The 26,799-nt window shown below is 41.1% G+C and overlaps 1 protein-coding gene across 6 annotated transcripts in view; it reads right to left on the minus strand.

The window, feature by feature from the left end:
• The window catches only part of LARS2 (leucyl-tRNA synthetase 2, mitochondrial), a 251,118-nt gene that overhangs the window by 53,395 nt on the left and 170,924 nt on the right, over nt 1-26,799 (minus strand). For all 6 annotated transcript variants that reach the window (XM_081246586.1, XM_081246585.1, XM_081246582.1 and 3 more), the window contains 2 exons: nt 6,340-6,447; nt 4,988-5,147 (listed from right to left, as the gene is read on the minus strand). In XM_081246586.1, the coding sequence (XP_081102712.1) occupies nt 4,988-5,147; nt 6,340-6,447 (268 nt within the window). The remainder of the gene's footprint in view (nt 1-4,987; nt 5,148-6,339; nt 6,448-26,799) is intronic.

Consider the following 26,799-nt stretch of genomic DNA (forward strand, 5'->3'; position numbering starts at 1 on the left):
AGACAGACAATAACAAGTGTAGGCAAAGATGCGGAGAAATTGGCACCCCCATGTACTGCTGCTGGGAATGTAAAACAGAACAGCTGTTTTAAAAAACAGTCTGATTGTTCCTCAACCAGTTAAAAATAGAGTTACCTTAAGACCCCACAATTCTACTCCTAGATATTGGGTTGGCCAAAAAAATTCGTTTGGGTTTTTCCATTCGATCATATAGAAAAACCCGAATGAACTTTTTGGCCAAGCCAATATATACACAAGGAAATAAAAAACATATATCCACATAAAAATCTGAACGAATGTTCATAGCAGCTAGCTGGAAAGTGGAAAGAAACAAAATGTCCATCAACTGATGAATGGATAAATAAAATCTGGTATATACAATGGAATATTATTCTGAAATAAAAAGAAATGAAGTACTGACTACAACACGGATGAACCTTGAAAACATTATACTAAATGAAAGAAGCCAGTTACAAAAGAACAAATATCATATGAGTCCATTTATATGAAATGTCCAGAACAGGAAAGTTTATGTAGAAAGAAAGTAGATTAGTGGCTGCCTGGGGCTGGGGGAAATAGGAGGAATGGGGGTGACTGCTAGAGGGTATGGGATTTCTTTGGGGGATGATAAAAATGTCCTAAAATTGACAGTGGTGATGGTTGTAAAACTCTGTAGATATACTAAAAACCAATGAATTGCACATTTTAAATGGGTGAATTTTATATGTGAATTATATCTCAATAAAGTCATTACAAGAAAAATATGAAAAAAAAGTAGAGTACTTGCATTAAAGGGTTGAATTTTTCTCCATTTTCCCACATAAAAGGTCTATAGGGCTTCCCTGGTGGCGCAGTGGTTGGGAATCTGCCTGCCGATGCAGGGGACACAGGTTCGTGCCCCGGTCCGGGAAGATCCCACATGCCGCGGAGCGGCTGGACCCGTAAGCCATGGCTGCTGAGCCTGCGCGTCCGGAGCCTGTGCTCCACAATGGGAGAGGCCACAACAGTGAGAGGCCCGTGTAACGCAAAAAAAAAAAAAAAAAAGGTCTATAATGACAGTTTTTCAATTAGAAAAAAGTTTTTGGCCAGGCCTAGCATTCTCCACATTTCTCATTAGTCATGTGCTGGTGACATGAAGCAGGAAGCCAAGGAGAAATCCCAAGTAACTGAAGCAGTTCATACAGGGGTTAAGTCACAGCTAAATACTTTAGAAGATACAAAGGATTACTAACTTAGTTAGTAATTACAAAGGAAACATTCCAGTCAAGAAGCTGCCCTCTGCTCTCAGGGCCCCCACTGCAAAAAAGGCAGGTCTTTCACACCCCATGGAAAAACAGACCAAAGTCTCTGTTCATAACTCAGCAAAGCAGTGCTGCTTGCAACTAGGTCCCAGGCATGCTCTGTGGAAACAGGGTCCTCTGGTCAAGTAAGCGTGAGGAGAGCTGCATGACGTCCCCTCGTAGACAGTCGCAGTGCACGTTAGCACAACAAAGGCACTAAAAAGTCCAGAAGCAAAGAAACCAATTTATTTTTGCTTTATTCCAGGTCACCTGATCACGGAAGCTTTCCTCCACACAGCATCTATTAACATGTGCTGAAAGGATGCTAGTAGAAGCAGTTTGATTCTAGAATAAACTATTATCCACGGGATTCTGTTCCTTACCCTTTGTCCCACCCCCATGCTGAATCAATGGAGACGGGGCAAGACAATAGGGAGCAATAAATTATTCAGTGTTCTGGGGCTTCTCTCTATGTGTCAATAACAACAGGGTTTCTAAGTCATCCATTAGGGAGACCTCATTTACCCTTTTGGCAAAAAATACATTGTGTAGACCACTGGTGACTCAGAGCTGAAATGTGTGGTTCCGAAGCCCCAGGGTTTGCATATTTTAATATTAGGAATGTAAGAAAAGACTCCAGGAAATGTCAGAACAGCTTCTAGAACTCTGATGATATTTCCCTATTGATGCTTTTTATGGTTTCTAGTTCCTATCAAGTCACAGCTTACATAACATGACTTAAATCAGAGGCGGTCGGCTGAGAAAAGGAGGCAATGCCAATGATTATGGAAATACACTCAATTTCAAGAACTGTATAGAGAAGGACCTTAATTTTTGCTCTCTTAAAGCAATCTGGGCCAATTATAGTATGCTGAGCAAAAACAGTACATTTAGTCAGTAACATCCGCAACCCAGTCGGCCAGGCCAGAAATCAGGGAGTTGTCCCAGGAGCCTTCCAAATACTTCTCAGAGCTGTTCTCGCCCCTCCATTCCGATGGCCACTGTTCTAGGGTCTTCACCATCTCTCACCCTAACTAATGGGGTAAGCCAGCTCTCCTGCCTCTACTCTGCGACTCAAGCATCACCCTGTCCACATGTGTCATCCTCCTCCTCAGACCCCTCAGGGCTCCTTCTGTTCCCACCAAGCGCTCCACCCCACCTTGCTCGATAGCCTCATCACCTGCGCTGCAGAGAAAACTCAACTTAAAAAGGTGAAATGACCATCCTTAAGTCATAGGATGGATCTGGGATCAGAACCTTGATCATCTTGTGCCAACTCAGGAGACAATATGCAGATATCAACTTAGCAACTGCAGGAACTCATGTTTGAGAATTTAAACTTGTGCAAGTGATATATTCAGTCCCAACTGTGTGCTGCCATGACTTGCAGCAGTCACTGCTTTAACATTAGTTATCCTCAAAACTGGACATTTGAGGGAAAACCAAGCTGCTTGCCTGATTTGAGCCAGATGGCAATGGTAAATGACACTAGTGATAAGATGTTCAGATTTAAAATGTGACCTCAAAGGCCAAAGGAGGCATAAATCCATATTCATATGGTAATTTTAATTCATTGGGAAAACTGCATTACACTCAAGCACTGTACTGGCCATAAACGACTGATTCTACATGTCAACACCCAGAGACTTGACATGCAAATTAATCTAGAGACTTTGAATAAATTGACATCTGCAAAAAGAATATTTCCATTCTGAAAATTAGAATCAGAAAATTTAGAGCCAAGTGTAGTGTTCCATTGGTAATTATTTCAGAGATTACTAAAAAGAGGGGAGAACAAAGTGAACGAGCCATTCAGCGCCAAAAGGAAATAACCAGGCCAAGTCAGGTCTGCTGATATCCAAATTATCATGAAAACACTGCTCTCTGCATATGCTAAAATCACTTCTTAATTTCTTACATATGAAAATGTTTTGGATTTATATAGTGTCTTTCATGTCAGGAACTCCATCTTTTGTAACTTATTAGCTAGTTAATCCTCTACTACTATTACTTCATTTTAATTTGTGTCCCCAAATTAACCATGGGAAAAAAATCTAAGGCCAGATGTTTATATTTTTAAGTTTTTCAATTTTAGATATTATTCAACCAACATAGCCCTCAAGGAATCTCAAAATGCTCATGAAAGTAAAAACAACGAGTTTTCCCTTTAAACTAAACAGTTGAAAACAATCCAATCTTTCTTTTGAATACGTGGAAAATAAAACTGAGAGAGATAGCTACTGGACTTTATAAGCACACACTGAAATCTTAAAAGTCTTTTCTCCATTTCAATATACAACAACAAAAGAGATGAAACCAAGTGATATCTGTCCTGTGCCAGTGAATTACATATGGATCTGGGTCTCCTCTGCTATGACCCCGCCTCCGCCCCCTGAAGACAGGACTGTGAATGGCCATCTATGCATCCCCGAGTGCTCAGTATGTAGCAGGCTCTCAGTAAGTATTAACTGATCTGAATATTAATGTTGTTAAGTAAACAATTAGAAGTCCTAAGCAGAGATAAGCTGGGATGACATTGTTTATCTTTCCAATGTGATCAGGAAATCTTTCATTCTGACTATTTTAAGAACAGCAATTAAAAAAAAACTTTATGCCACCATTCAAAAATTTTTATTAATCAAATAATTTAAATAGACTTCCAATAATTCAGACTGTGTGCTTTGGGTTGAAGTTTATAGTCTATGAAAAGTGAAGTAGGCTGAGATTTTTACAGAAATTTTACATTTCTCTGGAGACCTACTTCTAAATAACAGGGGAGTTCCTTTCGCCTGCCCAGGATCATATCCCCTTCCTCTGGTAAGAGCCTCTGAGTTTTAGAAAGCTACCCCTTCCTCACTGATGACAGTCTTGTTGGTCTATCAAGGAAGGTGCCTGGCCTTCCCTTGGACAACAAAAAGGCCAGGGTCCCCAGTTATACCAAGTGAACACCCTTCTCTGCAACAGGAATCTCAAACCAAGTGCCCCAAGCACTGAGGGCGAGGTGAGAGCAGATTCACTCAGTCAGTGGTACGCAAGAGACTATTTGCTCCTGCTGCCCAAACCCCCATGGCTGTCTGGTCCAAGTCCTCTTCCAGACTGGCTCTTCCCCACAGCTTTCCAGTATGTTCCCCTCCTCCCCTGGGTTAGCCAGAGATGGATTCTGTTGCTTACAACCCTGGAATACTGACTAATGCATAGGCACTTCCCAATCCTCACTGACCAACACCTGCCATGCCAACTCTAGGTCAGCTTGATCCACTCATTTAAGACCTATATTGAGCAGGACTCTGCTTGTCTGCTCAGATCCCTGTGTGAATTCTTAAAGATACTAAAATTAAGTTATTGAAATGTTTCCCCTAATTGTCATTGGTTTCCTTCCTGTCCCTGTCAGTATAGTTTTATATGATGATAAAATTATGTTAAGCACCAGATTCTATTCCTATCAGAAAAGAGCTTTAAATCTAGATTACATTTAAAGGGAAAGAGTTGAGCTTTCAAACAAAAACTTACGAAGCGTACAAACTAGTAACTCAAAGTAACTTAACATTTTCAAAGTCCTTTTTGATCCTCATGTTTTAAAATCAAAACATGAAAAGTTAGGCCAAGGAGAATAACAGATCACACAAGATGACATATGTGAAAGGACCGTGAACTCTGTGAAACATAAGGCATAATGCCCCCGTCTTAACCTTAACTTGCCAACTCACCTTTGCCAGGGATGAGAGCCTTCCGAAAGGCATCCTTCAGAGAGCTGTGCCCATGTAAGAGTCTGTGGCTGGGAGAGATGGCCACGTGGGAGGTGCCGTAAACGGCCTCGGGGGTGGCCGTGTAGGCACTCAGCTTTTCTCCTGTGACTTGCCCATCAACCTGGCAGGGGGGAAGCAGAGTCATTTCATTTCTCAGTCCTCCCTCTGGGCTGCTGTGCTCCCCAGCCATATCCCTTCCTCCCACCCCTCCCCAATCCCAGACAGTGGTGACAGCTTCTGACCATAGCCACAGGGATGTGGGGACCTGAGGTGGTCCCTAGCAGGGGCAGAAAGGGCAAGAGAGAAGAGGGTCGCAGCTCCTCTTTCAGGAGGCCTCCCCAGTGCCCACAGCCAGGCATACCTGGGGGCCCCAAATCAAAGGGGGTCAAAGCATGCTCAGAAGGATGCCTTCCCCGGTTCTTGGCTCCTTTGTTCACAAATCAATAATAACTGTCAATGTTATTCGTCCTGAGAAAGGAGCTATACTTTCCTCCAGGATTTAAGTTACAAATAAAGGCATCATTTCTAACCAGAAAAAGACACTGAGGCTAATTCCATTTTGAATAGGAAAGAAAGGACAGCCTGAGCTGAGCTCAAGAATGAGTGCTCCTAGGGCTGGTTAAATGCCTTTCAAGGGAGAGTCAAACATTAGGCACCAACTGAATGCCAACTATGTGACAGACACAGAGGACACAGAGAGGCCAGATCCTCCTTCCTTCACACATTCAAATGTGCTCACAAAGTGCCAATGATGTGCAAAGCGCTTGGGGCCCAGAACTAAAAGTCCACACTATGGACTGAGTGCCAATTAGGTGTCACCTATGGAGCCAGGCATGGGGCCTCAGAGGCACAGCCATATGGCCCTGTACCTGCAGGACTGAGAGTGTTCCCTCTGGAGATGTCTCACTTTCAGGTGGGTCCAGGAATGAAGATGGAAACACTTTCATGATAAAATATCGGGCAAGGGAGAGAATACAGAAGACATTCCACATACAGTAGCCGGGTGGCGCAGAGACCTGCATCCCTCACCCTGGTGGAGAAGCAAAGGCCTACAATGTGATCACATCTTGAAATGAAAATTTTGGATGTAATGAGTTAAATAAAATATGTTATTAAAATTAATTTCACCTGTTTCTTTGCACTTTAAAAAATGTGGCTACTAGAAAATTTGAAATTACATATGTGACTCTCAGTATCTTTCTACTGGATAGCACTGCTGCAGAGTCTCAAGTTGCTGGTCTCTTCAAAGAGCTCTAAAAATGCAGAAGGGGGTTTCTGAGCATTAATTGCTGGAGATGCTCTTGCTTGATCACCTTTAATGTGAAGTCCAAATGGCAGCCCACACAGTCCCCGATCCAGTGGGCCTGCATGCCTTTTATTCCATACCATTCCGGAAGGTCTGCCAGCGCGTCCTGCATGGGCTGTAGGAATGAAAGGAGAACGGAGAGGTAGAAGCACACAGCTTACTTAAGACAAAGCAAGTGATCTGGGGCTCGCTAAGGTGGGAGAACTGGGGACACTGAAGGAGGTTCAGGATTTAGCCCTTTTCTCCTTCACTTGTCAATCAGAGAGGTCCAGCAAAGGTCACACAGATGTACTCATCATGACTCAATTTAGTGAGATGGGTTTCACTCATTTCTCTATTTTGAGTGGGCCAAGGTTTCAGAGAGAGAAGAAAATTAACAAGGAGAGACCATGATTAACATCTTTGATGGATGTGGTTAGTGCATTCTCCTCCACAGCCTGGGACCTAAACAAAAGAAGTTCAAGTTTATGAATTTTTAAACCCTAAGATAAGTCATTCACAGGTATGGCTATTCTACAACTCAACTGTATTATATATAGAACATTATAAGTTTATTTAAAAAATAAAAATTAGCATAAGGGAAACCATCACATTTATTTGTGTAACATTTACTATTAAAAGCACACATTTTCATCGTTGTCTAATTTTAATCCTAAAATCCTACAAAAGGGAGGCTTTTCAATAAACTATTCTCTATGGGCTCAAGCTCATGCCATCCCTTTATTTGAAGATGAGATACATTCTTTCAACAAATAAGTTTAAAAGTAAATCATATATTTATAACAAGCGTCCAATTTTAAATTCCTAATTGTATTATGACTAATACAGGCAACATAACGATGCTTTATTCGTGTAGTGTTTTGTAATTCATAAAGTGCTTTTACACACATCTCTTCTCACACACTCTGGGTAAGGTAGCTCACTTTCAGATTAATGAACCCACACTGAGAAAGGGTATAGCTTTCTCATGCAAGCCTGCAGGAAAGGACAAGCCAGGACTAAAACCCAGACCTTACTAACTGCATTCTTTTGCCTACAGTGCAGACTTACTCTATTGTGTGATAAACAACACAGAGCATTTTCTATACTTGTCATCTATCTATCTATCCATTCTCATTTATTCGGGAGAGCCTGCAAGTTTCAAGATCCAGAAATTTCTTTTGAGGCAGAAATTGTGGATTATGGACACCATCAAGTTGACCAGCAATGTGTTCATTCATTTGCTTATTCCGAGGAGGGTATTAATTCCCCAACCCTAAACACAAGGACCTCATCTAGGCATTGGAGACTTGGGCATACACAAAGCAGGATGTGCCAGAGTCCCTAAAATGAAGTTTAAATAATGCACACATGGAGCCTGCTGCTATTAGTTGGGTAACTGATCAAAATGCAATGCCAAATGCTATTAGCATCACAGAAGATGGGACACGGGTTGTGGAAATGAATCAAAGGAAAAGAAAAATAGTGGGAGCGTAGGGAAGAAAAGTAACAGAGTGAAAAGTAGGGAGAGATATAAAGGATTTGGGGGGTGGACCACAGAGGAGAAGGAAAGTCATAGGAAGTGGGTGGGTGAGGAAAGAAAAGCTCCAAAAAGAAAAGAAAGGAAAGGAAAAGAAGCAACTAAAGAGTGCCTACCCAGCCCACAGTAGGGTGCAATGACCAGTCAATAACAGGGTGAGCCTTCCTGCCATGAGGCTGTCAATCTTGAGAGAAAAGCAAAGGAAAGAGGGAACGGAGTTACACTAATATTAAAATAGAAACCAGACGTGTGTGCAAAATCGGAAAAGGAGAGCACTGGAAAGCCTCAGTGAAGAGCTCAAGCTGTCCTTTTAATGCAACGTCACACTAAGGCTCAGTAAAGGCAGGTCCCCTTCCTTTTTGCTACCAATAGGAACCTAGCTATGTGACACTTGGCATAATCCTCATGCAGAGACACAACTACTCAGCTCATCTTTATAGGTCATCTTCAACAAAATGATTCTAGGGTTCTCCCATTTCCAGACCATTAATCACGAAAGATAAAAACATTTTTTATGAGGAAATGTCATTAATTAGAAACCGTGGGTATTTTATAGTCTACCTGGTCATTTGGAAAGGAGATCCACAAAAACCAAATAGCTGATGACAAAGATTCAGAAATATTTTAGGTAAGTTTTGAAACTTCATAATTCAGCATGACCTATGCTTAAGCCAATTCATGATGTTGATGAAACGGTATTGCCCAATCTCCCAGGGCAGGATCAAGGAAAACCAGAGTTGCTAGTTTTAAGTAAAATAAGCAGATCAACATGTGTCAATGCAATACATATGTTCCAACATCTGTGCTTGTGAGATGGCTTTCCATAGGATATACAAAATGCTTTGTGGGTCAAGTAAAGTTGCCCAAAAGGACCATTATGTTTCAGTATTTTCCTGAGTGAAAACTGACTTTTGAGAAGGTGGTAAAAGTCCTGCTTCAGGTTCCTGACTGTTCATTACTTCTATTAAAGTGGCTTTCTTTTGGTACAGACTATTATGTATAAAATAAATAAGCTACAAGGATATATTGTACTGCCCAAGGCATATAGCCAATATCTTAAAATAACTATGAGTGGAGTATAATCTCTAAAAATTTTCAATCACTACATTATATAACTGAAACTAACATAATATTGTAAATCAACTATACCTCAAAAAAAAAAAAAGTCAGAGCAACGAGATTGGTTCAAGATGGTGGAGTAGAAGGACGTGCCCTCACTCCCTCTTGCAAGAACACCAGAATCACAACAAACTGCTGAATAGTCATCGATGGGAAGACACTGCAACTCACCAAAAAAGATACCTCACATCCAAACACAAAGGAGAAGCCACAATAAGATGGTAGGAGGGGCACAATCACAGTAAAATCAAATTCCATAACTGCTGGGTGGGTGACTCACAAATGGAGAACACTTATACCACAGAAGTCCACCCACTGGAGTAAGGGTTCTGAGCCCCACATCAGGCTTCCCAATCTGTGGGTCTGGCAACGGGAGGAGAATTCCTAGAGAATCAGACTTTGAAGGCTAGCGGGATTCGATTGCAGGACTTTGACAGGATTGGGGGAAACAGACACTCCACTCTTGGAGGGCACACACAAAGTAGTGTGCTCACTGGGACCCAGGGGAAGGAGCAGTGACCCCATAAGAGACTGAACCAGACCTACCTGCTAGTGTTGGAGGGTCTCCTGCAGAGGCGGGGGATGACTGTGGCTCACCGTGGAGACAAGGACACTGGCAGCAGAAGTTCTGGGAAGTACTCCTTGGCGTGAGCCCTCCCAGAGTCCGCCATTAGCCCCACCAAAGAGATCGGGTAGGCTCCAGTGTTGGGTCGTCTCAGGCCAAACAACCAACAGGGAGGGAACCCAGTCCCACCCATCAGCAGACAAGTGAATTTAAGTTTTACTGAGCTCAGCCCACCAAAGCAACAGCCAGCTCTACCCACCACCAGTCCCTCCCATCAGGAAACTTGCACAAGCCTCTTAGACAGCCTCATCCACCAGAGGGTAGACAACAAAAGCAAGAAGAACTACAATCCTGCAGCCTGTGGAACAAAAACCACATTCACAGAAAGAAAGACAAGACGAAAAGGCAGAGGGCTATGTACCAGATGAAGGAACAAGATAAAACCCCAGAAAAACAACTAAATGAAGTTGAGATAGGCAACCTTCCAGAAAAAGAATTCAGAATAATGATAGTGAATATGATCCAGGACCTCGCAAAAAGAATGGAGGCAAAGATCGAAAAGATGCAAGAAACATTTAACAAAGATCTGGAAGAATTAAAGAACAAACAAACAGAGATGAACAACACAATAACTGAAATGAAAACTACACTAGAAGGAATCGATAGCAGAATAACTGAGGCAGAAGAACGGATAAGTGACCTGGAAGATAGAATGGGTGGAATTCACTGCTGTGGAACAGAATAAAGAAAAAAGAATGAAAAGAAATGAAGACAGCCTAAGAGACCTCTGGGACAACATTTAACGCAACAACATTCGCATTATGGGGGTCCCAAAAGGAGAAGAGAGAGAGAAAGGACCAGAGAAAATATTTGAGGAGATTATAGTCGAAAACTTCCCTAACATGGGAAAGGAAATAGCCACCCAAGTCCAGGAAGGGCAGAGTCCCATACAGGATAAACCCAAGGAGAAACATGCCAAGACACATAGTAATCAAACTGGCAAAAATTAAAGACAAAGAAAAATTATTGAAAGCAGCAAGGGAAAAGAGACAAATAACATACAAGGGAACACCCATACGGTTAACAGCTGATTTCTCAGCAGAAACTCTACAAGCCAGAGGGAGTGGCATGATATACTTAAGTGATGAAAGGGAAGAACCTACAACCAAGATTACTCTACCCAGCAAGGATCTCATTCAGATTCAATGGAGAAATCAAAAGCTTTACATACAAGCAAAAGCTAAGAGAATTCCGCACCACCAAATCAGCTCTACAACAAAGGCTAAAGGAACTTCTTTAAGTGGGAAACACAAGAGAAGGAAAGGACCTACAAAAACAAACCCAAAACATTAAGAAAATGGAAATAGGAACATACATATAAATAATTACCTTAAACGTGAATGGTTTAAATGTTCCAACCAAAAGACACATGTTTGCTGAATGGATACAAAAACAAGACCTGTATATATGCTGTCTAGAAGAGACCCACTTCAGACCAAGTGAGACTGAAAAGTGAGGGGATGGAAAAAGATATTCCATGCAAATGGAAATCAAAAGAAAGCTGGAGTAGCAATACTCATATCAGATAAAATAAAGAATGTTACAAGAGACAAGGAAGGACATTACATAATGATCAAGGGATCAATCCAAGAAGAAGATATAACAATTATAAATATATATGCACCCAACATAGAAGCACCTCAATTCATAAGGCAACTACTAACAGCTATAAAAGAGGAAATCGACAGTAACACAATCATAGTGGGGGACTTTAACACCTCACTTACACCAATGGACAGATCATCCAAAATGAAAATTAATAAGGAAACACAAGCTTTAATGACACAATAGACCAGATAGATTTAATTGATATTTACAGGACATTCCATCCAAAAACAGCAGATTACAATTTCTTCTCAACTACGCACGGAACATTCTCCAGGATAGATCACATCTTGGGTCACAAATCAAGCCTCAGTAAATTTAAGAAAATTGAAATCATATCAAGCATCTTTTCTGACCACAACGCTATGAGATTAGAAATCAACTATAGGGAAAAAAATGTAAAAAAACATAAACACATGGAGGCTAAACAGTACATTACTAAATAACCAAGAGATCACTGAAGAAATCAAAGAGGAAATCAAAAAATATCTAGAGACAAATGACAATGAAAATACGACGATCCAAAACCTATGGGATGCAGCAAAAGCAGTTCTAAGAGGGAAGTTTATAGCTATATACAAGCCTACCTCAAGAAACAAGAAAAATCTCAAATAAACAATCTAACCTTACACCTAAAGGAACTAGAGAAAGAAGAACAAACAAAACCCAAAGTAGGCAGAAGGAAAGAAATCATAAAGATCAGAGCAGAAATAAATGAAATAGAAACAAAGGAAACAGTAGCAAAGATCAATAAAGCTAAAAGCTGGTTCTTTGAGAAGATAATCAAAATTGATAAACCATTAGCCAGACTCATCAAGAAAAAGAGTGAGGGTTTCCCTGGTGGCGCAGTGGTTGAGAGTCCGCCTGCCGATGCAGGGAAAGCGGGTTCGTGCCCCGGTCCAGGAGGATCCCACATGCCGCGGAGCAGCTGGGCCCGTGAGCCATGGCCACTGAGCCTGAGCGTCCAGAGCCTGTGCTCTGCAACGGGTGAGGCCACAACAGTGAGAGGCCCGCGTACCGCAAAAAAAAAAAAAAGAAAAAGAGTGAGAGGACTCAAATCAATAAAATTAAAAATGAAAAAGGATAAGGCCAGAAACTATCAAACACTTAGAGGAAAACATAGGCAGAACACCCTATGACATAAATCACAGCAAGATCCTTTTGGACCCACCTCCTAGAGAAATGGAAATAAAAACAAAGATAAACAAATGGGACCTAATGAAACTTCAAAGCTTTTGCACAGCAAAGGAAACCATAAAAAAGACCAAAAGACAACCCTCAGAATGGGAGAAAATATTTGCAAATGAAGCAACTGACAAAGGATTAATCTCCAAAATTTATAAGCAGCTCATGCAGCTCAATAGCAAAAAAACAAACAACCCAATCCAAAAATGGGCAGAAGACCTAAATAGACATTTCTCCAAAGAAGATATACAGACTGCCAACAAACGCATGAAAGAATGCTCAACATCATTAATCATTAGAGAAATGCAAATCAAAACTACAATGAGATATCATCTCATACCAGTCAGAATGGCCATCATCAAGAAATCTAGAAACAATAAATGCTGGAGAGGGTGTGGAAAAAAGGGAACACTCTTGCACTGCTGGTGGGAATGTGAATTGGTACAGCCACTATGGAGAACGGTATGGAGGTCCCTTAAAAAACTAAAAATAGAACTACCATATGACCCAGCAATCCCACTACTAGGCATATACCCTGAGAAAAGCATAATTCAAAAAGAGACATGTACAAAAATGTTCATTGCAGCTCTATTCACAATAGCCCGGAGCTGGAAACAACCTAAGTGTCCATCATCGGATGAATGGATAAAGAAGATGTGGCACATATATACAATGGAATATTACTCAGCCATAAAAAGAAATGAAACTGAGCTATTTGTAATGAGGTGGATAGACCTAGAGTCTGTCATACAGAGTGAAGTAAGTCAGAAAGAGAAAGACAAATACCGTATGCTAACATATATATATGGAATTAAAAAAAAAATGTCCTGAAGAACCTAGGGGTAAAACGGGAATAAAGACACAGACCTACTTGAGAATGGACTTGAGGATATGGGGAGGGGGAAGGGTAAGCTGTGACAAAGCGAAAGAGAGGCATGGACATGTATACACTACCAAACGTAAGGTAGATAGCTAGTGGGAAGCAGCCGCAGAGCACAGGGAGATCAGCTCGGTGCTTTGTGACCGCCTGGAGGGGTTGGATGGGGAGGGTGGGAGGGAGGGAGATGCATGAGGGAAGGGATGTGGGAAGAGATGTATATGTATGACTGATTCACTTTGTTATAAAGCAGAAACTAATAAAAAATAATAATAATATACAAAAAAATGAAAAAGGGGAAGTTACAACAGACACTGTAGAAATACAAAGCATCTTAAGAGACTACTACAAGCAACTCTATGCCAATAAAATGGACAACCTGGAAGAAACGGACAAATTCTTAGAAAGGTATAACCTTCCAAGACTGAACCAGGAAGAAATAGAAAATATGAACAGACCAGTCACAAGTAATGAAATTGAAACTGTGATTAAAAATCTTCCAACAAACAAAAGTCCAGGACCAGATGGCTTCACAGGTGAATTCTATCAAACATTTAGAGAAGAAGTAACACCCATCCTCTCAAACTCTTCCAAAAAATTGCAGGGGAAGGACCACTCCTAAACTGATTCTATGAGGCCACCATCACCCTGATACCAAAACCAGACAAAGATACTACAAAAAAAGAAAATTACAGACCAATATCACTGATGAATATAGATGCAAAAATCCTCAACAAAATACTAGCAAACAGAATCCAACAACATATTAAAAGGATCATACACCATGATCAAGTGGGATTTATCCTAGGGATGCAAGGATTCTTCAATATACTCAATCAATGTGATACACCATATTAACAAACTGAAGATTAAAAACCATATGATCATCTCAATAGATGCAAAAAAAGCTTTTGACAAAATTCAACACTGATTTAGGATAAAACCTCTCCAGAAAGGAGGCATAGAGGGAACCTACCTCAACATAATAAAGGCCATATATGACAAACCCACAGCAAACATCATTCTCAATGGTGAAAAACTGAAAGCATTTCCTCTAAGATCAGGAAGAAGACAAGGATGTCCACTCTCACCACTATTATTCAGCATAGTTTTGTAAGTCCTAGCCACGGCAATCAGAGAAGAAAAGGAATACAAATTGGAAAAGAAGAAGTAAAATTGTCACTGTTTGCAGATGACATGATACTATACATAGAGAATCCTAAAGATGCTACCAGAAAACTACTAGAGCTAATCAATGAATTTGGTAAAGTTACAGGATACAAAATTAATGCACAGAAATCTCTTGCATTCCTATACACTAAAGATGAAAAATCTGAAAGAGAAATTAAGGAAACACTCCCATTTACCATTGCAACAAAAAGAATAAAATACCTAGGAAAAAACCTACCTAGGGAGACAAAAGACCTGTATGCAGAAAACTGTAAGACACTGTTGAAAGAAATTAAAGATGATACCAACAGATGGAGAGATATACCATGTTCTTGGATTGGAAGAATCAATATTGTGAAAATGACTATACTACCCAAGGCAATCTACAGATTCAATGCAATCCCTATCAAATTACCAGTGGTATTTTTTACAGAACTAGAACAAAATATCTTAACATTTGTATGGAGATACAAAAGACCCCGAATAGCCAAAGCAGTCTTGAGGGGAAAAAAATGGAGCTGGCGGAATCAGACTCCCTGACTTCAGGCTATACTACAAAGCTACAGTAATCAAGACAATATGGTACTGGCACAAAAACAGAAATATGGATCAATGGAACAAGATAGAAAGCCCAGAGATAGACCCACACACCTATGGTCAACTAATCTATGTCAAAGGAGGCAAGGATATACAATGGAGAAAAGACAGTCTCTTCAATAAGTGGTGCTGGGAAAACTGGACAGCTACATGTAAAAGAATGAAATTAGAACACTCCCTAACACCACACACAAAAATAAATTCAAAATGGATTAGAGATCTAAATGTAAGACCAGACACTATAAAACTCTTAGAGGAAAACATAGGAAGAACAGTCTTTGACATAAATCACAGCAAGATCTTTTTTGATCCACCTCCTACAGTAATGGAACTAAAAACAAAAATAAACAAATGGGACCTAATGAAACTTCAAAGCTTTTGCACAGCAAAGCAAACCATACACAAGACAAAAAGACAACCCTTAGAATGGGAGAAAATATTTGCAAACGGATCAATGGACAAAGGATTAATCTCCAAAATTTATAAACAGCTTATGCAGCTCAATATTAAAAAAACAAACAACCCAATCCAAAAATGGGCAGAAGACCTAAATAGACATTTCTCCAAAGAGGACATACAGATGGCCAGGAAGCATATGAAAAGCTGCTCAACATCACTAATTATTAGAGACATGCAAGTCAAAACTACAATGAGGTATCACCTCACACCAGTTAGAATGGGCATCATCAGAAAATCTACAAACAACAAATGCTGGAGAGGGTGTGGAGAAAAGGGAACACTCTTGCACTGTTGGTGGGAATGTAAATTGGTACAGCCACTATGGAGAACAGTATGGAGGTTCCTTAAAAAACTAAAAATAGAATTACCTTATGACTCAGTAATCCCACTACTGGGCATATACCCAGAGAGAACCATAATTCAAAAAGACACATGCACCCCAATGTTCATTGCAGCACTATTTACAATAGCCAGGTCATGGAAGCAACCTAAATGCCCATTGACAGACGAATGCATAAAGAAGATGTGGTATGTAAATACAATGGAATATTACTCAGCCATAAAAAGGAACGAAATTGGGTCATTTGTAGAGATGTGGATGAATCTAGAGACTGTCATACAGTGAAGTTAAGCCAGAAAGAGAAAAACAAATATTGCATATTAACGCATATATGTGGAACCTAGAAAAATAGATGAACCAGTTTGCAGGGCAGAAATTGAGACACAGATGTAGAGAACAAACGTATGGACACCAAGGGGGGAAAGCAGTGGTGGGTGGGGGTGGTGGTGTGATGAATTGAGAGATTGGGATTGACATGTATACACTAATGTGTATAAAATGGATAACTAATAGGAACTTGCTGTATAAGAAAATAAATAAAATAAAATTCAAAAAAAAATTAAAGCAGCAATCACACAGTGTATAAGTAGTTCCTTTTGTATAAAGAAAAAAAAGTCAATAAAGTTTATTGTAAAGTTAAAAAAAAAAGTGGCCTTCTTTCAGTTTCTCAAAAATACCAAGCCTGCCTCATGGCCTTGGCACATGCTATGTTCTTGCCCTGAAACACCGTTTCCTCACCCTCTATACGGTGGCTGCTGAGTCTCCCCATCTAAAGAGGTGCCCCTATCATTCTCCTTGCTCTTCCCACATCCCTAATGGTCCATCTCTTCTCTAGTCTGTTTGATTGCTTGTTGATGGTCTGGCTCCTTCTCTGCATTATAAGCTCCCTGAGAGTTCTGTTCACCAGTGTAAACTCAGCACCTATAGTTTCTGATATATAATAGGTATTTTGAATAAGTGGAAAAAAAAAAAGAGTAATGGGCCTCCTCCCAAGGTAATGTAGAAACCAACCCTTTCCCCTCCTCTTTTCCCTGATAATGATGAGGAAGCCTACCTCTAATAACCTGGGTCAGCCAAGGCTCTGGTTTCAATAGACCTGTCCCAGGGGACACACTGCTGACCATGGACAGGTGGCCTTGTCCTCCTGTGGCACAGCCAACAGGAACCTGGCTCTTCAGTGGGCCCCTTGGTGGCCTTTCAGTTTCATTGGTGTCCCTCTCTTTCCCTCCCTCAGGGATCTCAAGAGGCCTCAATTCCCTGATTTTAAGTCTGCAAACTTTCTGCTTTAAGAGAAAGTTACAAAAGTCCAAAAAAAATTGATACAGATTTATTTATTTGATACAGGTTTATTTTTAAATGTGACTTTTGGGGTGTTTAAAAATCACTCATAAGGACTTCCTTGGTGCTTCAGCAGTTAAGACTCTGTGCCCCCAATGCAGGGGGCCTGGGTTCGATCCCTGGTCAGGGAACTAGATCCAGCATGCTGCAACTAAAAGATCCCACACGCCGCAATGAAGATCCCAGGTGCCGCAACCAAGACCAGGTGCAGCCAAATAAATAAATATTTTTAAAAATATCACTCACAGAGGTGGCTGTAAGGCAGCATAAGATCATGATTCACTGAAGAAAAGTTGAATTATATTCCATATGTAGTTTATATGTATTTAGTTGGATACGAATTCCTTGGAAACTAACCATATACGTAAAGGTACCTATAAACACACTCAGCTAAGGAGAATATTTACTTGATTGAAAGAGCTTATTCCCAAAATCTTTCAGATAAACCATAATTTATCCATATTTTCCCTTCCTGGCTGACATAAATGGAACATGAAATTGCAGAGCTACACATACATGTAACATTTTAAGAATGTTATAAAACAAGTATTAGAAACATGGAGTTTCTGTTACTGGCAGCACAGACTTGAAAAGTCGAACAACTAATTTTAGCATAACCCAGAGGTTAATGGGATTTCTGGGATTCGATCTTTGATATACTATCCTAAAGATGCATGAGAGATAAAAATGAGTCAGTTGGTAAGAAATGCAATGTAAACTTCATCTAAAATAAGGCTTTCCTAGAAATTCTTTCAAAAGAAACTAGCTGCTATGGACATTAGAAGATGGCATGTGGTATCTCAATTATGAATGAATCATGTACCAAAGTTTCCACGTTCCCATCCACTTCAATTATAATATGGCCACTGAGCTCCCTTGTGGAAGACATTGTGTTTCGTGTAATAAAAGGTGTCAGGAAATCCAGAGAACACAGGGACATGTTGAATTGCCCCATGAGTGTTCAATCAGCAAAACCCAGGAAACTATGGGCCAAACAGCCCAGGTCCTTCAACTGATAAATTGTAAGAAAAAGAAAGGGATAAAAAGGGAAACCTGTAGATTAAAGTACTTGAAAGACATCAAATTTAAAAAGTGAAGGTAGGAATAAACTATACTCTCTAGGGAGGCACATTTAGGTGATAAAACTATAGAGAAATGTGAGGACGTCCTCACATTTCTCTATAGTTTTATCACCTAAAAGTTTTATCACTATCTAAAAGTTAGGATAGTAGATACTTTGGGGCTAGGGAGGCACTTATGTTGAGATGAGGCATGTAGAGGGCTTCTGGAGTGCTCTGGCAACATCCACTATCTTGACCTACAAGGGCAGCTGCTTTAAAATGATTCAAAAGCTATATATTTGTTTTATATGGTTATCTGCATTTCATTTTATAATAAAAATGTAAAAACAAAACAAAAACTTACCACTAAGTTTGGTATTATATAGGTCACAACCCTTATCCCACATCGTTCCCAGAGTATGGCATAGAGAAATGCTGGCCTGTGATCTCTATGATTCAAGTGCAAACTCTCTTGTTTTTCTTTAAACCCCACAAGGGGCCTGACCTAGAGCCTAGGGCTGTGTCTTGAACTGGGCAAATGCTCATTAAATTCCCATTTAATTGCCTCCACTCAAGGGAGAGTCTCAGAGAGCAAGCAGTACTACAGAACCAGATCCCCAGGCATCTAGGGAGGGAAGTAGTAACCTTTGTAGAACACTTCCTATGTAGCAGGCACTTTTATGTATGTTGCCTCATTTAATCTTCACAACAGGACAAGTCAAGAAGTATTATCTCCACCTCACAGATAAGAAAACAAGTCTCAGAAATTTCCTCTAAGTCACTCCAGAAATATGGGGTGGAACAGTGAAAAAGCACTGGTAGGGGCTTCCCTGGTGGCGCAGTGGTTGAGAGTCCGCCTGCCGATGCAGGGGACACAGGTTCGTGCCCTGGTCCAGGAAGATCCCACATGCCGTGGAGCGGCTGGGCCCGTGAGCCATGGCCGCTGAGCCTGCGCCTCCGGAGCCTGTGCTCCGCAACGGGAGAGGCCACAACAGTGAGAGGCCCACGTACCGCAAAAAAAAAAAAAAGCACTGGCAGCAAGGTGTAGCTGACTCCTAAGTTCATAGGCATTCCTATACTCTACTATGCAATGACTACTCTCCAGCAGAGGTCCTGAAATCCAGCTTTCCCACATCCATATTTCAGATAGTTTTGGCTTATCATTCTCTAGTTAAAAGAGACACTTATTAGAGACCTGCCTGCTTCTATTATCTTATTTATATTTTTATTTTTTTCCTGGAAAAAAGACTCTGGTTATAGAATCATAGGACTTGGGTTGTGATCAAAATTCCCTTTCTTCACATAAGGACACAAAGGCTCCCAGAGGTTTAGCAAGCTGCCCAGCATCACTTAGCTAATTGGAGTGAAGCTAAAAACTCATTCCTCAGGCCTCATTTAACTACAATGCATCTTCCTCAGAACCTTTCTCCCCAGTTGCACAGTGAACTTCTATTGTTTAAGCTGCCCAGCACCTGAAGTCTCTTCTTTCTTGGGGGCAGGGGTAGGGAGGGGAATTGCAAGATGGGGTGAGTGGCAGGGCCCCACCACCAACTATGGAAGCTAGAAAGGGGGTGCTTTTCCCATCCCAATCTCCTCCTCTGTGGAAGCTAAACAAATAGTGTAACCAATCATAGGCTCAGTACAATTGGAACACTGAGGGGGGACCTAGAGGCACAGGGTCAACTGGTTTAAATGCCACACCAGAACTGAGAGGCTGGAGATGCTGGTACCAATGGCAGCAATGACTTAACCAGACCATTCCTAGGACAAGATTTCAGCTGTGCTCTTGTTCTCCCTGACTCCTGCCTAGGCCTGGGTCTCCTGCCTTCCCATCCAACTGTGAGGAACCTGATCCTCTCCTTACCAATCCCTTTTTGGCTTAAGTTAACCAGAGTAACTAGGTTGTTTCAACCAAGTTTCATAACTAATAATGGATTTAAAAAGTTTCAACATCCTGATGTGTATCTATATTAGCTGAAACTATACTGTCTGATATCATTGTAGCAAAAGTGTAAAATCTTGAATATATTAATTATATATTAATATTAGAAAAATAAAACATAATGCTAATAAACTATTACTCAATCTTCTGATACAATTATATATTTTAGAAAGCTTTTCAATTTATGCAGCGATTTAAGGGGTCTTAAATGCCAACAAGCACATAACTAGGGCATTATGAACTCAGAATGACCCTTGGCTTTTCCTCTCCAAGGATTAGTGAGATTCCATTTAACTTCCAAGCAAACCTATGTGTGGTATCACGGGATCTGATGTCTTTCCATCAGATAAAACCCACGTTACATGATCTGAAGGTTAGCCCCAACTCCCACTCCATCCTTTCCTGCCACAGAAAATTCGGAGCTGATGGGGTCCATTTCTGACACACTTTACACCCCTCCCCTTCCCCTGCATTACTGAGCCGCAGTTTACAAACCCTCTCATTGTGTTTTTCTTCTAGATTGAACTGTCAAAGCTGGAATACTTCCTATGGAGGTGCTTTGCTTAAAATATTCAGATCTCGATGAGGACAAAAGATTCAAATAGAATGAAGTGTGAATGTTTTGATATGCTAATTGTGGCAGGGGAAAAAGTCCACCTGCTTAAAACCTTACCAAATCTATGAATATTTTTTAAAAATCAAAAGAAATGAAAAAGAAAAAATGAAACCAAACTCTTGAGAATAACCCAGCAAGCCCTTTTTAGTCCCCACTATAAAATAAACTCATTATTCTCGACTGAATTTTGAAGAACAGGGCTCCAGAAAGCACCTGCCCAACAGCTTCCAACAAGCTCGCCTCAGCCCAGGGCCGGCCCCACCAAGTCTCCACCAGAACAAGAACAGCCTGGTGAGCATTTACAGTGCTACAGCTGTTCAATGCAAAGAACTGTTTTCATTTGTTCATTTGTTTGCTTGGGGTTTTTGTTAAGATTATATCCTTTCTGTGGTGTTTTGCAATTACAGTGACAGTAGATGGTATTCATCTCAAGTCCTTATGTTTGCCAGTTGGCAGTGCCTCCCTTACCCACTCTGGCCAACCTCAATTTATAGAAATCTTACTGGCTGATAGAATCCAAAAACTTGGGGAAGTACCAGGTTTTGAGACTCTTTATTAAAGTACTATGAAATCCCTTTTCAAATAAAATCTGAGGGAACCCAATATCTAAGAGTTGAAAGCTGACTATTCTAGGAGATGCCCTGCTCTCTCCTCTAACCCCTCTACATCAACTCCCAAGGCTTGGGCACAACTTGGAAACCATTAATTATTCAACTCCCTTCACTTAATTAATGAAAAAATGGCTTACTCGACCAAGTCAACAGCAGCCCCCAAATAATGAATTCACCAGATCTGACTTTTCTGGGGCCATCATGCTCAGTTTTCAGGCATCTTTCTGTAAATTAAAAAAAAAGACAACTTCTTCCATATGCAAAACCTAGAAATGAACAACGTGAATGGGCTCCTCATTCAATTTTTACAAATAATTATTGTATTTAATACTCAGCTGAAGTCAAATTGTAAAGTTTCCCTGTGGTTATTATTTAGCGTATATAGAAGTACTATGGTTAGGATTAGGGGTGACTTATTATAATCATTTCACTAGAATAAGTCTGAAAAGATGGCCACTGTTGCTCCATAGGTACAGCACGTAAATGAAGATGCTTTCAGAAGTTGAAACAACACTGTTCAGGAATGAGTCTCAGTGTGAGCCAGTGTTTAAGAGCATGTACCACCAGGAGATGGGCTGAAGCAAACATCCAACTGAAAAGGCTTTAGAAATACAAAATAGAATCAGGAATAAGAAAGAGGAAGATCAAAACTACAAAGCTGGGGATAAAAAGAGGATTAGATATAACACGGCTAATCTGACTGTTTCTTCAAAGAAGCAGAAATAATGCCAGGAATAAATCCATACTTCCCAAGAGAAGACAGGATGTGAGCTAAAGCATGAAGAACAAGGTGCAACAGGACCGTAAATAAGAATTCTAGAAGACATGGTTTTAAAAACATGACACATTTTAAATACCTTGGTTAAAAAAAAAAAAAGTTTAGGCAAACTGAGAAATACAGACCTTTTAAAACAAGTGGATTTATTAGCTACTAAGGGGAAAGTTGAGAAACCGGAACCTTGAGAGCTGGTTACAGATTTGAGAAAGGATTTAATGAGATTTAATTAAAATGGACATTTTTTAAAAAGCTTAACAGCCTTCTTCTGAATCAGTATGATTTGATTAGCAATTATTTTTGAATGATAATTTGTCTGTATTTCTTCTAAAACTTATTATTGTTGCCAAGATTTCTTTATTCTTTTTGTTTCTGGAATCATTTCAGTGCAATTACTCCAAAGACACAGTACATATTTGAGTTGTAATAAAGGCAAGTCAATTCTGGAGGCAGTAAGATGTTTAAAAAATCTAGATGTCCCCTCTGGAATATTCTAGAGGAATAAACTCTCTCACATCCTAGTCTCCCTCTTCTGCTTTGGCTCTGGCATGAAGTTGTGCATGAAGATTATAAACACATTAAAAAGCTCTAGCATGATGTTTACCTTGTTTACCTCTCTCTCTTTGATGGTTCTACTTTAACCTCTCTTCTGCAATATAATATGCATTTCTAGCAAAATCCATTTGTTGTGGCATCTCAATGTAAAACATTTATTTACAAATACAGCTGTACTATCCAAGGGTCTCAATTCCAGTGAAGGTGCTATTAACCCAGAAGGGAAATAATCAGTTCTAAGCAAGGCACCCTACAAATGATGTATGACTTGCCAACAAGAGGCAAAAGGAAAAGAGGCACCAAGCAGCCCATGCTTACATCAAGGGTGTATCTCAGAGCCATGTGAAAAGGAATAACAAACCAACTGCTATTAAATAGCTTCTGAATAGCTGGAAAGAAGGAAGTGCTTTCTGGGTATGACCAGCATAGATGTCCCGGTGTACATGCTCTGTGGGAAAGGATGTGGTGAGGAAACCAGGAAGCTACAGTGGCAGCCATGTATCAACTCATGTATCAACTTACTCATGTATCAACCCAGGCCACACATCAGCCTTTTTGTTTTTTCCCTCTGTCTCAGGCAACCCACTTTTTCAGCAGCAAAATGATTTAAATTCCACTAACTTCTAAGAGATGGTGACTATAGGTTCTGAAATGTTACCACCAAAACCTAAGAGTACAGATGACAGAGGACAAACTCTCTCAGTGATAGAGCCACCTGTCTGATGAGACAGCTTCTGATTCCCAGAGGCCACCCACATCACCTCACTGCCCCTGTCTCCACAGTACAAGAGAGAGGCTGTAACTGTACCCCTTAGGGGGAGGGAGAAATTAAATCACTATCCTGCAAACAGAACATGGTACTCAGCCCAATCTGTGGCACTAGGCTACCCTTGTTTGAAAAGGTGCTTTTGTTCCGAGAAAGGGGAGCTTTGGGAGCAACACTAAGAGCTTTTATTGGTCTAATTAAGAAAAACAAAATGGGGACAGCAGTCCCAGGGGACATTCTGCTCAAATGCCTTCGAATTGGAAGCCTGCTTATAAACTTAAAACTTGCAAGAACATAAGACCATCCCTTTCCAAGACACTCAGGTCTAAAGAAGATGTGTAAATAAATGCTGACATAACCCTGGTATCAGGCTGTTTTGTTTTATGATCATCAAAATAACAATAATCATTATGGAAAATTTGGAAAAGACAGAAAAGGATGGGGAAAAAAATTACAGTTATCCAAAATCAACTTAAGCATCCAGGGAGATCACTATTAATGTTTGTTGTATATCTTTCCATCCTATTTATATCCCATCTTCCAGTGATACTGAGATGCATATTTTCCCCACAAATTCTGAAATTAAGACATGTCTTACAATCAATGGTGCCTTTGATTGAGCATTTTTCATTCTCAGTGGAGCATAAAACTTAAAACCAATCGTGTGTTAGAACTGATAAAACATAGTATGAGTGTGTGTACTTGTGCATATGCTTTTACAGTTAAAATTATGCTGTTAATATACTGTTTTTAAATGACTAGAGTTTGCATTTTACCAGAGTTCACAACTTACTACAGCTCTAGAAAGGATTAAGTCTCTTTTTTAAGCAATTCTGACACTCAGAATCAGCCACCCTGGAATAGTAAGGAAAATAAATAGAGAAATGGAAAGATACTGTGGAAAATTGTCCCTTTCTATAAGAAAACACATTTTGAAAACCAAAACAGAACAATATAATATGGATATGTATGTATGTGCTAATGTCTGTTCACTTCCTTAATAGCAGTGGAAGCCACTGGATCAGTCTCACTGTTCTCCAGGCACCTGGGTTTAGAATGCCCTGGGGTAAGGAAAGGGCACTGGATTAGAGAATAATGACATAAAACATGACACTGCTCCAGCTCTGAGGCCAAGCCAACTCAATCAAGAACAAACTAGAAAACCTCTCATCACTCTACTTTCCGTTATCTGGCCATTTGTGCCCTCTCCCTGTACCTGTAACATTTCCTAACTTGCATTAGCTGGCTTCCTGCAACACTCACCCTACGACCGTCTGCCCTCTGCATGTGGCTGTCGGAAATGCTTGGTTGCTTGGGAACTAGTGCTCAAGAGCAGGCGGACGAAACACAGGCCTAGGGCTTTGGAGACTCAGGTTGGGCCCTGGCTTTCCTAGCCTTGGGGGCCTGAGCTATAAAATGAGGAATGGGATCAGGCGGTAATTTTCAGGGACACCTCAAGCTGGCCATCCGCCCCCCTGGGGAGCAGGAGGAGGGCAGGATGTGGCCTGCTTAAAATAAAGCAACACCTTATCCCTTCGTTTTTAGACACCATATTGACTTTGTAATTTCCGGCAGCAGTAAAGGCAGGCACGAGGGGGTTGTTTGGCCGGCTTTTATGTTTTTCAGATCAGGACAGTGATTAGAAAGCACAGGAGACTGACCCTAATGTCGGGGAGCCTGCACAATGTTCTTTCGGGTTTCTTCTAGTGCTAAAATTCAGATGACTCCCTAAGTTAAAGGAGTTCGTTGGTGACACTCACTAGCCCTCCTGAGCACAACCAGGGACTGCCCCCAACAAGGTGCTAATCAATCTCTTTCCTCCCACGGAGTCCAGGCTAACACCTTGAGAAAGAAGGTGGCCTTTACGCTCCTAAAGGACCTGGCTGGGAGCTCAGAAAGGCTACTAAGGGTTTAAGAGCAAGACATAATGTTTATTTTGTTCATTTTTTTTCCTAATCAAATTTATAATTTATTTCATTGTCAATACACAATAAGAAATATATTATTAATATATTTCTCCCATTTTCCCCTTGCAATCATTCCATCTTGAAACAAACAACAAAAAAAGGAAACCTTCCGGCTTGCAGAGTATGTGTGCCAAGCTGGAGACTGTGTCTCCTTCCTTCGGAAGTTCTCGTTCATTCTCACACACTCTGGAGTGGGTGTGCAGGCAGGGCTGTCTTCAGTTCCCTGATGAGAGGGACAGGGTGTGGGCAAGAACTCTGGGGTGAGGAAATAAAGCGGCCCTAGAGACCTGACCTAATAGAGGCCACATACAGGTGTGATTAGGTATTGGTGGGGGACATTCCCAAGACAGGCAGGAAGGCACTGCATTTAGGGGAAAGGAAATCTCATTGCCTGTTCTGTCATGAAAATACCATGGTTTCCAAATCCAGAGCTGGAACCCAGCCCTGCACCAACTCTGGTGAGCTCTTCCAGGCAGAAGTTATCCCTAAGGCCTGCTCAGAGCCAGCCGGTGGCCTTCTCCCAGCAGGCTCACCTTCAGCCCCAGCTGACATTAAAGAGCCTGTCCCCTTGGCTGGGGCTGCGGGCCGGGAGGGAGGCTGGCATACAAGTCTCCTGATACACCCCAGGCAGCCTCTCGCTCGCCTGCAAAGTGCCGGAGACTGTGAGCCTCAAATCACCTACTTTCCTTTCGCCTCTGTCCCCCTCCCACCCCCGCCCCCAGAAGGACTTCACTGCGCCCCTTGGCACCAGCCAACGATCACCCTGAGAAGGACTGAGAGGACAGGACGGAAGGTGAAGAGTAGAGTTCGGCTCATGGTTTAGAAGAGAAAAGATCCTGGAGAGGCAGGTTAAACAGAGAACAGAAGGAAGTATTATGTAAGAAGGAGTAGAATTTAACAATTAATTAGCTCTGTGAGACAGGGAGTCAAAACCAGATCCTGGGGACGGGAGCAGAGTCTGCTGCTTCCAAAAGAAGAGACAGCTGGGGCCTGGGGGAGAACTCGGGCAGGAAGCTGGCTCCGAGGCTGCGTCTGAGCGCTGGTCTGAGTCCTGGGGTCCAGAGCCGTATGGGCTCTGCCCCCGCTACCACGCAGGAGCGGATAAACTTCTTTTTACAAGGAGGGAAGAATAAGGCCACCCTCAGCCCTGACTGGCCACAGAGGGGCACGGTGGGGGTGAACGCAGTAACAGCTTTAAAGCCCCTGGGCTTAACCCTAACCCTCACAGTAGATACACCTCAGCATTAGCGTTGTTAAATCTGGCCCTGGTCTGGATCCTCACGGCTTTTTATCCCAACCGCCCTGCAGAGAAGCTGACAGTTAGTTAAACGTTTCTCACT

The sequence above is a fragment of the Mesoplodon bidens genome, assembly GCF_964165515.1.
Source record: "Mesoplodon bidens genome assembly, chromosome: 10".
Lineage (NCBI taxonomy): Eukaryota > Metazoa > Chordata > Mammalia > Artiodactyla > Ziphiidae > Mesoplodon > Mesoplodon bidens.